General features: G+C 42.8%; 1 protein-coding gene across 15 annotated transcripts in view; it reads left to right on the forward strand.

Moving 5' to 3' along the window:
* Window positions 1–14,242, forward strand: part of tnc (tenascin C) — a 350,428-nt gene that overhangs the window by 286,686 nt on the left and 49,500 nt on the right. For 5 of the 15 annotated variants that reach the window (XR_005458500.1, XM_038781949.1, XM_038781951.1 and 2 more), the window contains 3 exons: window positions 2,004–2,270; window positions 6,099–6,494; window positions 9,522–9,911. The exons of 5 other annotated variants lie outside the window; for them this stretch is intronic. Coding sequence is in view for 9 of the 10 variants with exons in the window: in XM_038781949.1 (XP_038637877.1) it covers window positions 2,004–2,270; window positions 6,099–6,494; window positions 9,522–9,911 (1,053 nt within the window). In the remaining variant the exon portion in view is untranslated. The remainder of the gene's footprint in view (window positions 1–2,003; window positions 2,271–6,098; window positions 6,495–9,521; window positions 9,912–14,242) is intronic. 5 more of the 15 variants (XM_038781955.1, XM_038781958.1, XM_038781962.1 and 2 more) reach the window with 2 other exon arrangements.

The following is a 14,242-nucleotide window of genomic DNA, read 5'->3' on the forward strand; positions in this document are numbered from 1 at the left end:
TGCTATTGGTGTTATTCTGAACCACATCTTAGCCATCTAATCAACTGAGCTAACCAATTTACTTGCATTTTTAAAAAAAGCCACTATGGGTAAATTAAGATCTGCTACGTACCAATAAAAAACAAGGGTTGTCAAAACAACTAATTAAACTTTCTAGCGAATTGAAACCAGAGAGCTTCAATGATTGGCTGAATAAATAGCTAAAGAAGTAAATACATTTATAATTTTACTTTGATTTTTGTTATTTTCCCTTAGTTTTTAGAGCTTTCAAACTAATATAAAATATACAAATTGCTTCTGTCATTTTCATTGTATTGTAAGGATTCTCATAAAGTTCATCACAATCTCCTAACTCTTTTGATACTGCATCCTCCTCTGACCAATTTCCGTCAAGCTATCAAAGCTATGTTAAACTCTCAGCTTTTATCAACCCTTTTATCAATAGATATAAACCTTTTTTATCTATTTTCAAAGTTGAAAAGCAAATATGGATAACAACTTAGTATATAAACAATGAGAACGTTTCAATATTTGGTATGATTTAACAGGTTGATTTGGCTTTGTTAGGCTGCTTACCCATTTGGAGCTGGACCCTCTCTGGCCATCTTCAATATTAACCTGCGGGGTTCTGCAGATGCCCACATGATGCAAAGCGGGAAGCTTGTGAATTTAAGTCCTATACAGTCAATGTTGTTTAATCAGGTCACGAGTGGGAATGCTGGCACAGCTTTGCTCCAACTTGAGGCATGCCAACAGTTGGTGGAAAGGACAAAAAGGCTTTCTCGTAAGCCAAACTAATATAAAATGTCTTATTGGGCCTCAATTGGCAGGATTGTTTCTCAATGCCCCGCAAGCAAAATTGTGGCCTCACCTGTCCCCAATACCACCCATGCCCCCATCTTCTTGGGAGACACTTCTATTTCCCTGGAAGCGAATGGGCACTCTTTAACCACCCAATTGTCCTACGCCTGTAAGTAATCTACACCCTCCACACACCCATTTTGGCACCTGCAACATACCAGCTGACAGGATCCAGACAGAAACTAGCTCTGAGTTTAAATCCACACCTCTGTGTACTTTTCAGAACATATGAGGAAATAAAAACTGAGGACAGATTAATAAAATACAAAGTTTCTATAATATGAGCCAACTAAAGGTGAAGTATATCTGAATCTCCAAATACTGGAGATAAAATGCTGGAAACACACAAAGTCCATTCGTATCTAGAGAAGGATAAGGTGGATTAATATTTCAAAAGATGGCCCTTTATATTAAACAAAGCCCTTATAAAGGGTTTTAACAAAAACTATTAAGGGGTCATTTCTGTTTATAGACACTGATGAACTTGCTGTTTACTTCCAGGGTTTCTGTTACATTTCTATATTATAATAGAGATTTTTGTGAAGCATAATGACACCTAAACATTTGGAAAAGCAGCGCCATTTTATAAAATACTTTAAAATAATTTGTCTAATCTTGCATGATACATTTTTTTTTCCAATAGGCAGTTATATAACTGGTATTTTTTTAACCTAGTCAATTCATGATATAAATTACATCAAACAGTAAGAAATAATTATTGATTTCAATTTTCAGGTCAGAATGATTTGATGTGGTTCAGTATCGAAGTGCACTCTCTTTCTTTTGAGAATTATTTCTTATGGTCAAACAATATGTTATTGACTTTTTTTGGTTGAAGTTTTTTGTTGTTTGCCCTATCAAATGTTCTTTGCAAAGCTATTTTATTAGTATGTCGTTGCATTCTAATGCAATTATTGTGCCCATTTTACACTTTACTTCAACATTTTACAATAACAGACAACGATTAGAAATAAGAAAGGTCGACAATTTGCGAAGAACATGGAGGGTAAATTGTAAACTATCTTTGTCATGGTGTACTTTCTTAGCTCACATTTGTCACAGTTCAGAAGAATATATATAACATAGAAGTATTACCAGATGGATTCATGTGCAATTCTCTACTCTTTAAAAAAATTCCACAGGCCTTGAAGCGCTGCGAGGTCTTAAGTTCTCTGAGGTAACTCCCACAAGTACCTCAGTTGCTTGGGAAGCTCCTTTAGCTCCCGTTGACATGTTTGTTGTGAATTATAATCCTAAAACCCATGGAGAAACGCAGCAGGTTATTGTGAAGGGAGACCAGACTACAGTCGCTCTCACTGATCTGAAGCCTGCTACTGAGTATGTGGTGACGCTTATGGCTCTTCGAGGTACAGCAAGAACAGAGCCCCTGGTCGGATCTGTCACTACAGGTACTTTACCAGATACTGCGGTTCCATCTTAGCATTGTTTACTGATGGTTCGCATCATGTGCTTGCTGCTGTCATGAAATCTATTTGAAAGGGAAAGCTATGTTCTGCAGCATATTCCATGGATCCTGTAGAAGAGTATGATCCACTGGAAATATGTGAGCTTTCCCACAGTTGGCTCCTTCCAACTGTTCCATGCTGGATATAGTCAGTAGAATACTAACTTTTCCTGCTTCTCCTTCAGTCCTGAATGATAATGGCATCATCCAAGCGTCTCAACTGGAACCTGCCTAACTAAACATAAAATACAATTGCTTTTAACCAAATGGCATCCATTTTCATCTTCTTACAGGTCCGTGACTAGTTTGATGACTCTGCTTATTCCAAATATATGTTAAGCTTTTAGACCCCCAAAACTGTTTACAGTGCAATATGTGCAACCCAACTAATATACCTCAATATGACATTTAAATGTTGGATGGAACTGACGTAGACTCAAAGGATTGTTGCTTTGTTCAGCATGAAGGCCTTGTAAGAATATTGAAATAAAAGAAGCCTCCACTATTGTGGAGAATTATTTTAAAATCTTTTATTTCAATAATTCATTAATTACTACTAACTAACTAATGACATATGGCCATGTTTGTGTGTATGCATAGATGCATGTAGGTGATGCAAACAACACTATGCATCAGGAAAATGTTTATGAAATCTTATTCAATGACCTTTTTTGCTATCAGGAACATGAATTCTTAATGCACCTGCAATTTTGACAAGCGTAAGAATAAGAGTCTGATGCCTCAAGCTTTCAGATGAAAATACTATGTGACACGAAAATAGGATGAACTCCATTTCGAGCTGGCATGTTAACAGGCAATCTGATTGGAAATATACTCACTGGGCAGTTTTAATATTTAAACCTCAGCAATGTAACTTTCCTAAGTACCACAGCACAATAAACGCAGTCTGCAGGTAGTTCTCGACCTGCTGCAATAGGAAAAGATTTTCAGTCAAAGGCAAAGCAATTGAGATAAATTTCAAAATAACATTCTGCTCGTTATTAATTTTGTCATTTTGCAGTTAGTCTTATTCTTATCCCACGCTGAGGACATCTTTCTCAACAATATTTTACTCCTTTAAGAAACTGTTGCAAGTAACACAGGTTTTATGGGGAGAAGGCAGGGGAATGGGATGAGGAACATAACAGCCATGATCTAATAGCGGAGCAGACCCGATGGTTGAATGGCCTAATTCTGCTCCTATATCTTATGGTGGTATGGTAAGTCGGAGTTTCTTTAAACATTCCCAAGGGGTTACGTTGAAGTGCAGACTCCTGGCAGCTTGTTGAGAGTTTGGAGAATACCCTCAGCCCTGGAAAGATCCAGGGCGAGATTCTCCCATATGGGGAGAAATCGTAAGGCTGGCGTCAAATCCGGGCGGGTTTGACGCCAGCCCCCCCCCCTTCCCAACCGGGAACCGATTCTGGTCCCCGGTCGGGGCTAGCAGCCCGACGCCGTAAGCTCCGGCATCACGGGCTTAACGAATTTCGTTAAGCCCGCTTGCCCGAGTTAGCGCCGGCTGACGCGTCATATGACGTCAGCCGCACATGCGCGGATTGGAAGACTCCAACCCGCGCATGCGCGGATGACGTCATCGCGTATTTGCGCGAAACCCGCGCATGCGCGGGCCGGGATGCCCCTCAGCCGCCCCGCGAATGGATACTGCGGGGCGGCGGAAGGACAAATAGTGCGCGGGCATTGGGCCCGCTGCCCGCGATCAGTGGGCACCGATCGCGGGCCCATGGCACCCTTGGCACGGCCGTGGTACTGCCGTGCGAATCGGTGCCATGGTTATAAAATGCGAGTGTTTACGGCCATTTTTACGAACGGCCAGACCAGGTGTGTTTGCCGTTCGTAAAAACAGCCGTAAAGGGCTGGGAACTTGGCCCATCTATCAGCTGTGAATCGCTGCCGGCCGTAAAAAAACAGGAGTTGGGCGTGGGGGGGGGGGGGGGGGGGGGGGGGGGGGAGGAGAATAGCGGGAGGGCGTCGGAACAGCATGGCCGTAAAATTTTACGAGCCACGCTATTCTCCGCACCGTCGGGAGTGCGGAGAATCTCGCCCCCAATGCGTATGGTGTGAAACCCTATCAAGGATGAAGCTAGAGGAGGTGGGACAGGACAGTCTTCCTTTGTATTTGACTCAAAGCTCTCGTGTTCTGGATATATTGAGATGATGCTGGAGTATGGGCTATCTCAGGAGTAGCATCATCATGGGCAATGAGGAGTACACAATTTACTCAAAAGCTGTTTGAAAATGGATTCTGAAATATGTGAAAGCTCACATTTTTCCAGTGGATCATACTCTTCAGCTTTAAAGAAATGCTGCTAAAGACTCCATGGGATTCTCCACCCACCAGCCCCATTTTTCAGCGCAGCGCTCCCCTGCCGGCAGCGGGAGTCTCCGTTCTCACAGCCAGCCAATGGGGTTTCCCATTGTGGCCATCCCCACGCCGTTTGGAAACCCGCGGGCGGGGTGCGCTGCCGGCGAAGCGGAGGTTCCCTTCGGTGGAGAATCCCACAGCTCAGGAGATGTTTAATTAAGGCAGTCTTTAAAGCCTATCTTTTTTAAATGCACTTGCTCTGAGCAAGGGCAAAATATGCAGAATCCATTTTCAAACAGCTTTTGAGTAAATTGTGTACTCCTCATTGCCCATGATGATGCTACTCCTGAGGTAGCCTATACTCCAGCATCATCTCAATATATCCAGAACACGAGAGCTTTGAGTCAAAATACAAAGGAAGACTGTCCTGTCCCACCTCCTCTAGCTTCATCCTTGATAGGGTTTCACACCATACGCATTGGATCTTTCCAGGGCTGAGGGTATTCTCCAAACTCTCAACAAGCTGCCGGGAGTTTGCACTTCAACGTAACCCCTTGGGGATCGTGAAGGAATGTTTAAAGAAACTCCGACTTACCATACCACCATAAGATATAGGAGCAGAATTCGGCCATTGAACCATCGGGTCTGCTCCGCTATTAGATCATGGCTGCTATGTTCCTCATCCCATTCTCCTGCCTTCTCCCCATAAAACCTGATCTTATTAATCAAGAAATCCCCTTATTAATCAAGAACACCAGATTTGTGCTTGAGGTGCTGCTACCTACAGGGCTACCGACAGAGCTAGAAGGGGAAATTAGACAGAATAGTTCTTTCTTAGAACATAAAAACTAGGAGCAGGAGTAGGCGATTTAGCCTGATCCACCGTTCAATGCGATCATGGCCTTTTTCAGCCTGCACCTGCCACCTCCCCCGCTGCTCCCCCCAACACCCCAGACCCTCTGTTCAGTATAGTTTGGGACCAAGCTAAGCCTCCATGCCATGTGTTTAGAGTTCCCAGTGAGTGGTCAAACTGAAAACCCAAGCAAGATGACCATTCCCTATCTAATTAAGATGGTCCCAGTGCACTCACACCTACTTCAGGCGCAGGCATTGATCTGTACCTGGCCAAGGCCCTCCCCCCCACGTTTTTCAGAGGATCATTCCATTATGTTGTAATGGGAAAACTAAATGATTATTTCTAATGCTGTGCTTTTTCTTTTATTCCCATTTAATTAGGTCGCTTGCAGGAACCAACATGAAAGTTAATTCAATCAGTTACATCTTTTTCAGGCTGTTAACTTTTTTTTTAAAAAGGACTTTAGTGTAATAACTGTGATATTGCAGACGCAGAAGTCACTTGTGATTAAACAATACACAATTGTAACAGTTTTTCCTCCTTTGATACTACTGAACAGATTTGCACTAAAATGTTTGAACTACCTTTTGTAGCGATGTTGGAGCCAGCATTCACTGATACTGTGGAGGAGGCCAGTACGCCTCTTCCCTCTGGAAGAATAACAGTGCCAGTTGTTTCCTTGCAATTAGAAGCTTCTGTGCCTGAGTTTTCCGGGACTGGTGACGGTGAGATCAGTAACCTAACCGTTTCCGATGTAACCGCGGATGCTGTGAGACTTTCCTGGATGGCAGAAATAGGATCCTATGACCATTTTGTCATAAAGTATAGAAGTGGGCTTGGAGCCGAGGATGAGACAGAAATCTCCGTGGCTGGTGATGATTTAGCTGCTGAAATAAGAGGCCTAATGCCCTCCACTCCTTATGAGATAACTCTGTATGGAATTGCTGGTGGTCAACGCTCAGAGCCGCTGAACATTATAGCTACCACAGGTATTTAGCTTTACGATTTTGTTTCCAGACTGCCTTTCGGTAATAGTGATGTTTAAGACCTGCTAAAACTGGTGTTGCTTAGTGAACCCTGGCTATTGTGAGCAGCTAGTTGGGGCTGTTACCTGCATGACCGAGCATTAATGTTTTGTCGTCAGCACCTTGTCTTAGATTGACTAGAATAGTTTTCCTCATAAATCGCCTCCAGCTGGAGAATTATTTTAAAAAGCATGCGCGCCCTACGATTAAAAGTGACGCCAGCCCGCATGGCTTATTAATTGTTTCCCAGAGTCGTTCAATGCCTTTTGTCACAGTCCTTTTGTGATTTGTTGAATGTCAAAACTGTGTTCAGCCTTTTTGTGCAGAGGAATCATAGAATCCCAGAATCCCTACAGTGCAGAAAGAGGGTCCATTTGGCCCATAGGATCTGCACTGACACTTCAAAAGACCACCGTGCCTAGGCCCAATCCACCACTCTGGAACCCCATCCTAAGGGGCAATTTAGCATGGCCAATCCTGCACATATTTGAAATGTGGGAGGAAACCGGAGCATCTGGAAGAAACCCACGCAGACACAGGGAGAATGTGTAAAGTCCACACAATCACCCAAGGTCGCAATCGGACCCGGGTCCCTGGCGCTGTGAGGCAGCAGCACTATTCACTGTGCCACTGTGCCGCCCTGTGAGTGGACCGGTAGAGTGTTTTGTTTTTAAAGTGCACACGAAATGACAGGTGAGGACCTTGAGAGGATTGTTATCACTAAGGAAGTAGTGATGGGCAAGCTAATGGGGCTAAAGGTAGACAAGTCTCCTGGCCCTGATAGAATGCACCCCAGAGTGCTAAAAGAGATGGCTAGGGAAATTGCAGATGCACTAGTGATGATTTACCAAAATTCACTAGACTCTGGGGTGGTCCCGGTGGATTGGAAATGAGCAAACGTGACACCACTGTTTTAAAAAGGAGGTAGGCAGAGAGCGGGAAATTATAGGCCAGTGAGCTTAACTTCGGTAGTAGGGAAGATGCTGGAATCTATTATCAAGGAAGAAATAGCTAGGCATCTGGATAGAAATTGTCCCATTGGGCAGACGCAGCATGGGTTCATAAAGGGCAGGTCGTGCCTAACTAATTTAGTGGAATTTTTTGAGGACACTACCAGTGCAGTAGATAACGGGGAGCCAATGGATGTGGTATATCTGGATTTCCAGAAAGCCTTTGACAAGGTGCCACACAAAAGGTTGCTGCATAAGATAAAGATACATGGGATTAAGGGTAAAGTAGTAGCATGGATAGAGGATTAGTTAATTAATAGAAAGCAAAGAGTGGGGATTAATGGGTGTTTCTCTGGTTGGCAATCAGTAGATAGTGGTGTCCCTCAGGGATCCGTGTTGGGCCCACAATTGTTCACAATTTACATAGATGATTTGGAGTTGGGGACCAAGGGCAATGTGTCCAAGTTTGCAGATGACACTAAGATGAGTGGTAAAGCGAAAAGTGCAGAGGATACTGGAAGTCTGCAGAGGGATTTGGATAGGTTAAGTGAATGGGCTAGGGTCTAGCAGATGGAATACAATGTTGACAAATGTAGGAATAACAGCAAACGTGATTATTATTTAAACGATAAAATATTAAAACATGCTGCTGTGCAGAGAGACCTGGGTGTGCTAGTGCATGAGTCACAGAAAGTTGGTTTACAGGTGCAACAGGTGATTAAGAAGGCAAATGGAATTTTGTCCTTTATTGCTAGAGGGATGGAGTTTAAGGCTAGGGAGGTTACGCTGCAATTGTATACGGTTAGTGAGGCCACATCTGGAGTATTATGTTCAGTTTTGGTCTCCTTACTTGAGAAAGGACGTACTAGCACTGGAGGGTGTGCAGAGGCGATTCACTAGGTTAATCCCAGAGCTGAAGGGGTTGGATTACGAGGAGAGGTTGAGTAGACTGGGACTGTACTCGTTAGAATTTAGAAGGATGAGGGGGGTCTTATAGTACATATAAAATTATGAAGGGAATAGATAGGATAGATGCGGTCAGGTTGTTTCCACTGGCGGGTGAAAGCAGAACTAGGAGGCATAGCCTCAAAATAAGGGGAAGTAGATTTAGGACTGAGTTTAGGAGGAACTTCTTCATCCAAAGGGTTGTGAATCTATGGAATTCCTTGCCCAGTGAAGCAGTTGAGGCTCCTTCATTAAATATTTTTTAAGGTAAAGATAGATAGTTTTTTGAAGAATAAAGGTATTAAGGGTTATGGTGTTCGGGCCGGAAAGTGGAGCTGAGTCCACAAAAGATCAGCCATGATCTCGTTGAATGGTGGAGCAGGCTCGAGGGGCCAGATGGCCTACTCCTGCTCCTAGTTCTTATGTTCTTATGTTCTTATGAAATGGAGGTAAAGGTATAGTCACTCAATTGCTTGTGTTTGTTGTTAGATTTGGTGACCGTTTTCTGTCCGTGTGACTCCCATGTTTAGAAGAAGGCTTTAATTGCAGTTGAGTTTAAATGCTGTCGTGGTACAGGCAGAAACATGATGTTGGAAACGTTGTCCATGTTCATTAATATTGTGTTGGTGCTTTTGATCCGCAATTCTGAATATTTTGGTACTGGCTTCACTCCTCGAATCCTCCAATACTAATTTTCTCCCAATATCATGCTGTCCTTAATAAAATACCTGGGTGCTGAAGTTTATAACAGGCGCCTGTCTGAGGAACCGCTTGGCATTTATGTAGTGCAATTGCCAGTTTTATCTTTAAAGTGATGCCAAATTGTTTCCAGTTACTGCTGAAATGATAGTCATTTAACGTTGCCACATTTGACATCGTACCCAACAATTGGCCATGCATATCAATCCCAATCGCCACGACTGGTTTCTGAGGTAAACCGTTAATTTTGACGGGACGAACAAACATTAAGTACCACCCGCCCCAATACATGACATTGTGTAACTGGAAGCATGACCCTTTTAACAATGTTGTTCTTATCTTTACTCTGCTGATGGTATAGCGTTTTGAAACACTATTCCTTCAAAATTATTTTTAGCTGCCTTATTAAACAACCCCGCTGGTGAGCTGATAGATCATACAACATCCCTCACTGCTCGACTGCACAAGGACGGAGGTTTTAACCATGGGCCCTCATTTCATTCAGAGAAAGGGGTGATTCATAGTAAACTAGGAAGCATCACTGTGGTAAACTCTACTTCCAAAAGTATTAAGCTCTCTTGGACGGTGCAAAATGGATCTTTTGACAGCTTTCTCATAGTGGTCACAGATTCCACTGGGCTATATGGACCACTGGAAATGTCCCTAAATGGTGACTCTCATAACACGGAGATAACTGGCCTCCTGGATAGTACACATTATAAGGTATATTTATATGGATTTGTGGGACAGTGGCGTTCAGATCCATTGAATGCAGAAGCCACAACAGGTATATATTTTTTATTCACAATCTTTTTTTTCCCTCTGTACCCCTCTTTCCCCTTCCCCTCCTCATCGTGAACATATACAGAACTCTCCCCCTATCTTTTTGCAATGCTATTGATCACAGTATGACTTCCTGTAAAGGACAAATTAAGACTTCTGTCTTTTGGCAGTGACTGGATGTTAAGGCAGAGCCCAAAAGGGAAGACAGTTCTAGCAAAGCGTAAAATCATTGACAACCGCGAATGAAAATAGGGAATGCAAATACAGCAGTGTCACTAAATATAATCATTGTCGCTGACTTCAATGCCATGATGTTGGATAAGGTCCTGGGCCTCCAGGTGAAAATGCACATGCCTCCACAGGGATCCAACCTGTTCCAAAATCAAGGGTAATCTCAATCTGCACATTTGGATACCCCTGACTTTGAAATGAAAATGTAGGGCGGGATTCTTTGGTCTGCTGTTTTTTGACCGCGCTCCATTTGCTGCCAGCTGGATTCTATCTTTCCGCCGATTGTCAATAGGCTTTCCAATTGTAAACACCCCACACCACCGCTGAATTCACTGGCTGGTGTGCACTGTCACCCGGAAAATGAAATCACAATGACAGGAGAAGTCTGGCCGTAGTTTGTTATCCCGCGTATGGCGGTTACGCATGTGTGCGCGTGTGGGGGTGGTGGTTTGGGGTATATTATAGTGTTTGTACCTTCTTTCAAACCATCTTTATGCAACGATATATGATACGTTCTTGGAGGCAAAGCAGATTAGGGATCTACCCAGAGGTGCTTTCTGATAGGTTTGACTCAACTGTTCATTGTGGGAATGTCTGTGCCAGTGGGAGAGCATTGGCACTATACTTTTAGGCTTAACCTGACATTGAAAAATCCCAAAGCCGAAATATTTTGTCATTATTCAGAAATGTGCAATGTCTCTATCTCCTTAAAAGTGAAGCCACATTCTTTTACTTGAAGTATTTATATGTAATCAATATGCCAATGTGGCAATACTTTATTTATTCATCAGAATAAACGATTACAAAATACTTTCTGAGGTTATGTAGGGAAAAGGGACAGCTTTCAGAGCCTAACATGTGCCAGAAATTACTCTGAAACAAAACCCGGTCTTCCTCTTTTCAGTTGATACTGATTTAAGGGAGGACTGTTGTCTGAACTTGGGGGGAGCTTTCTGCCCTTTGTTGAATACCATACATGAGAATTTTGACCTGAATCACCAGAACAGCCAGTCAGGATGGAACATGATGGTAATTCTCCCTAACACCACATCACCACCACCATCACTCATGTCTGCATGCTGCTTAAGTCCACATACATATGCAGAATGTCAATTTCATCCATAAACTTAAGAAATTGTCGAGGGAAGGAGAGAAACAGAACAACAATTTCCTAGACTTTGGAATTGAAAGAGCCCTAGCTGAGCTAACAAGCTTTAAAAATGCACAATTTCTATTCTCGTTGTTTGCCAATGAACTACATTTCAGAAATTCTAATGAGATGGGAAAGCATAAATTAATTCACCAATAGCATCCTTAATTTCTTGTCATGCAATATGTTTCCAATCCAATACCACAATCATCAGAATCTTAAGAGCAATATATTACAAACCAGCATAATTCCATTGAGGGGTTTAAGTACATTGTTAGTTTTTCGCGTATGGAATGAAAGCGAGTTCTTCTATTATAACTACCTGTTCATATATTTTGTGGCCTACACAAGATGAAAGTAACAGAATTTCAGCATTCATGTGAATCTTGTTTTGAAAGTGTTCAATGTTTGAATGGACAGTGCTGTCAAAGGTATCAGTTCTTTGTTTATCTTGGTTCCTGACCCAGAGAAGGAATGTGGCATAGCAAGTTGGGTAGTAATCTTGTCATGGTCATTGAACAGTCTGTATCCAATGCAGAGTTTAGTACTGAGCAAGATTCACATGGTATGATTCCTGTTAGTAAAACATGATGTACGGGAGGGCTAGTTAATGGTCTCCCTCCTACATTGTGGAAGTGAATTGGCTATCATTTTTGCAGTTATAGAATAATGCACTGAAAATAGATTGCCTCATGATTTACAAATGACTGTGAACATAGGCTGGTACATATCCAATAATGGTGAGAAACTAACTTGCTCATTTACCTTAAAATGAAACTTTAGTGCTTTGAAACTACTAGGAACTCTGAAAGTGTAGCTTCAGTACACCTTTTATATCACTGTTAAGCCCCAGTTGATCTCTAATGATGGTCTTAATCTTATGCCATGGCCTCAGGTGTAGCATGGAAGGATTTTTTCATTTATTTCAGTCACTAATGGAACAAATTTGATTTCCCCCCTTTCCATTCCACTGTTATCCCTGAAGTACTCAAGAGACCTGACCAAGGCAGAGGCTCTGACTCTTCTGCCACTGGCACTCCATATCCAGTCTCTAGGCCGAACGCAAGAGATCTGTGGTGTGGCTCATTGTAATACTCTCTTCCTGCTTAATGAAAAAGGCTTGGTTTCTGCCGATCACTGCCCAACAGTGAGATTAAAAGTTGAATTGAAGGAATCTCAGTTCAAACCTATACTTGTATCATTCTGAGCACAATCCATTCCAACTTCATGGACCTACTATACAATTAAATGACCCTCCTTCCTTTATAATTCAAACCCCTTTTCAAAATGCTTCCGCTTAGTTGCTAGAGGCATGTCATTTACATTCCTCCTTTCTTTTTAAGCAGGACAGCGTGGTCTGGTTTAGATTATTTTACACTCATTGTCAGGATGTGATCTGATGATATGAGACAATTGGAAGTTAGCATGAAAATTGTATTGCTTCGTCTCATTGCTATTATAAAAGCATTTTACATAATGCATAGAACTTATGCACAACAAATGTTCCAATTGCTGGACTTCTACAGTCAGGAACACCGATGGTCAAATCGTTTCTATTGTGGAGAGCCTTAGAATAATAAAACTTTCTCAAAGCAATGCTGAGCATTATCAGGGTGAATTAAATATAAGTCAGAGGTCCCTCATGAACCTACAATGAGGAAAGGAGCAATACCAGAAATGCCCTTAATATTGTTGATCTATTGCAAAGAGAAGGAATTCCTTGTCCTGCCGCACATGTTTTCTGGTGTGGTGTGCCCCCACCGGCAGTGGGATCCATGTCCCGGCCAATGGGATTTTCCATAGTGGGTACCCCCACACCCTGTGAAATCCGCGCGCATGAGTGCTCTACAGGCAAAGCGGAGATTCCCACTGACAGAGAATTCAGCCCCAAGACAAGAAATTTTTCTTTATTCCACCTTATTTTGTTTGACCTCATTGGTCAGACGCATGAAAAAATATTTTTATTTTTATTGACAATTATTAAAATCAATATTTTTGATCCAAAACCAAGATCCAATAGATCAGTGGTAAACTTTATTGTTTCCTTTATTGCTGCAGAGGTAGGTTCTCTATTTCATATCTAGAATATACAGATGAAAACATTGGCCTAGTGGGGGCACTCTTTCCCTCCACGCCGGCCTCTGTAAGGCTCCACGATGGCCGGTGCGGAGAAGAAACCCCCTGTGCATGCGCAGGAAACATGCCAGCGGTTTTGTGCTTGTGCCAGAACGCGCTGGTGCTCCTGCGCATGTGCCAACTCGCGCCGGTCGGCGGAGGCCCTTCGGCACCAGTTGGTGTGGCATCAACCACTCCAACGCTGGCCTAGCCCCTGGAAGTGCGGAGGATTCCGCACCTTCCAGGCGGCCCGATGCCGGAGTGGTTCACGCCACGCTTTGGCGCCTGTATGGCCCAACCCGCCAGTTGCGGGAGAATCCCGGCCTATGTCTCTTTCCACCCTCCATGGCTCCTCATACCCTATTCCCCCAGTAACCTTGAACCTCTTTGCCAAGCTATGCCCTTTACCCACCCCATGACACGTTATAATCTCTAAGCCAACTTAGTGCCAACCCTTACCCTCTACCCACCACGCTTTGCCCTTACATTGCCCATGTCCCTCATCCAGTATCCACCAATTATGAATCTGAGGACCCATGCTGAGAGGGAGTAAAATCACATTCTAAGTACCTATTGATGGATACACTATTTAAATATAAACTCTCATTGATAAAAATGCATTCACTGCATTTAAATTCCTTCAACCACTTAATCCCTTATAATAACACGCATTTGTAGTCCAGCTTCACATACTTTATAAGCATTTGGAGCTGTCAATCAAACTTTGGAACTGACAGGCATCAGACTGTGATAATGGTAGTTTGTGAAATCAGTTGTGCAGCACTAATCTTACAATGAGAATCCTCAGCCCCATGTTAACCTGACAGAGTTGGCAAGTA

The sequence above is a fragment of the Scyliorhinus canicula genome, chromosome 21 (assembly GCF_902713615.1).
Source record: "Scyliorhinus canicula chromosome 21, sScyCan1.1, whole genome shotgun sequence".
NCBI lineage: Eukaryota > Metazoa > Chordata > Chondrichthyes > Carcharhiniformes > Scyliorhinidae > Scyliorhinus > Scyliorhinus canicula.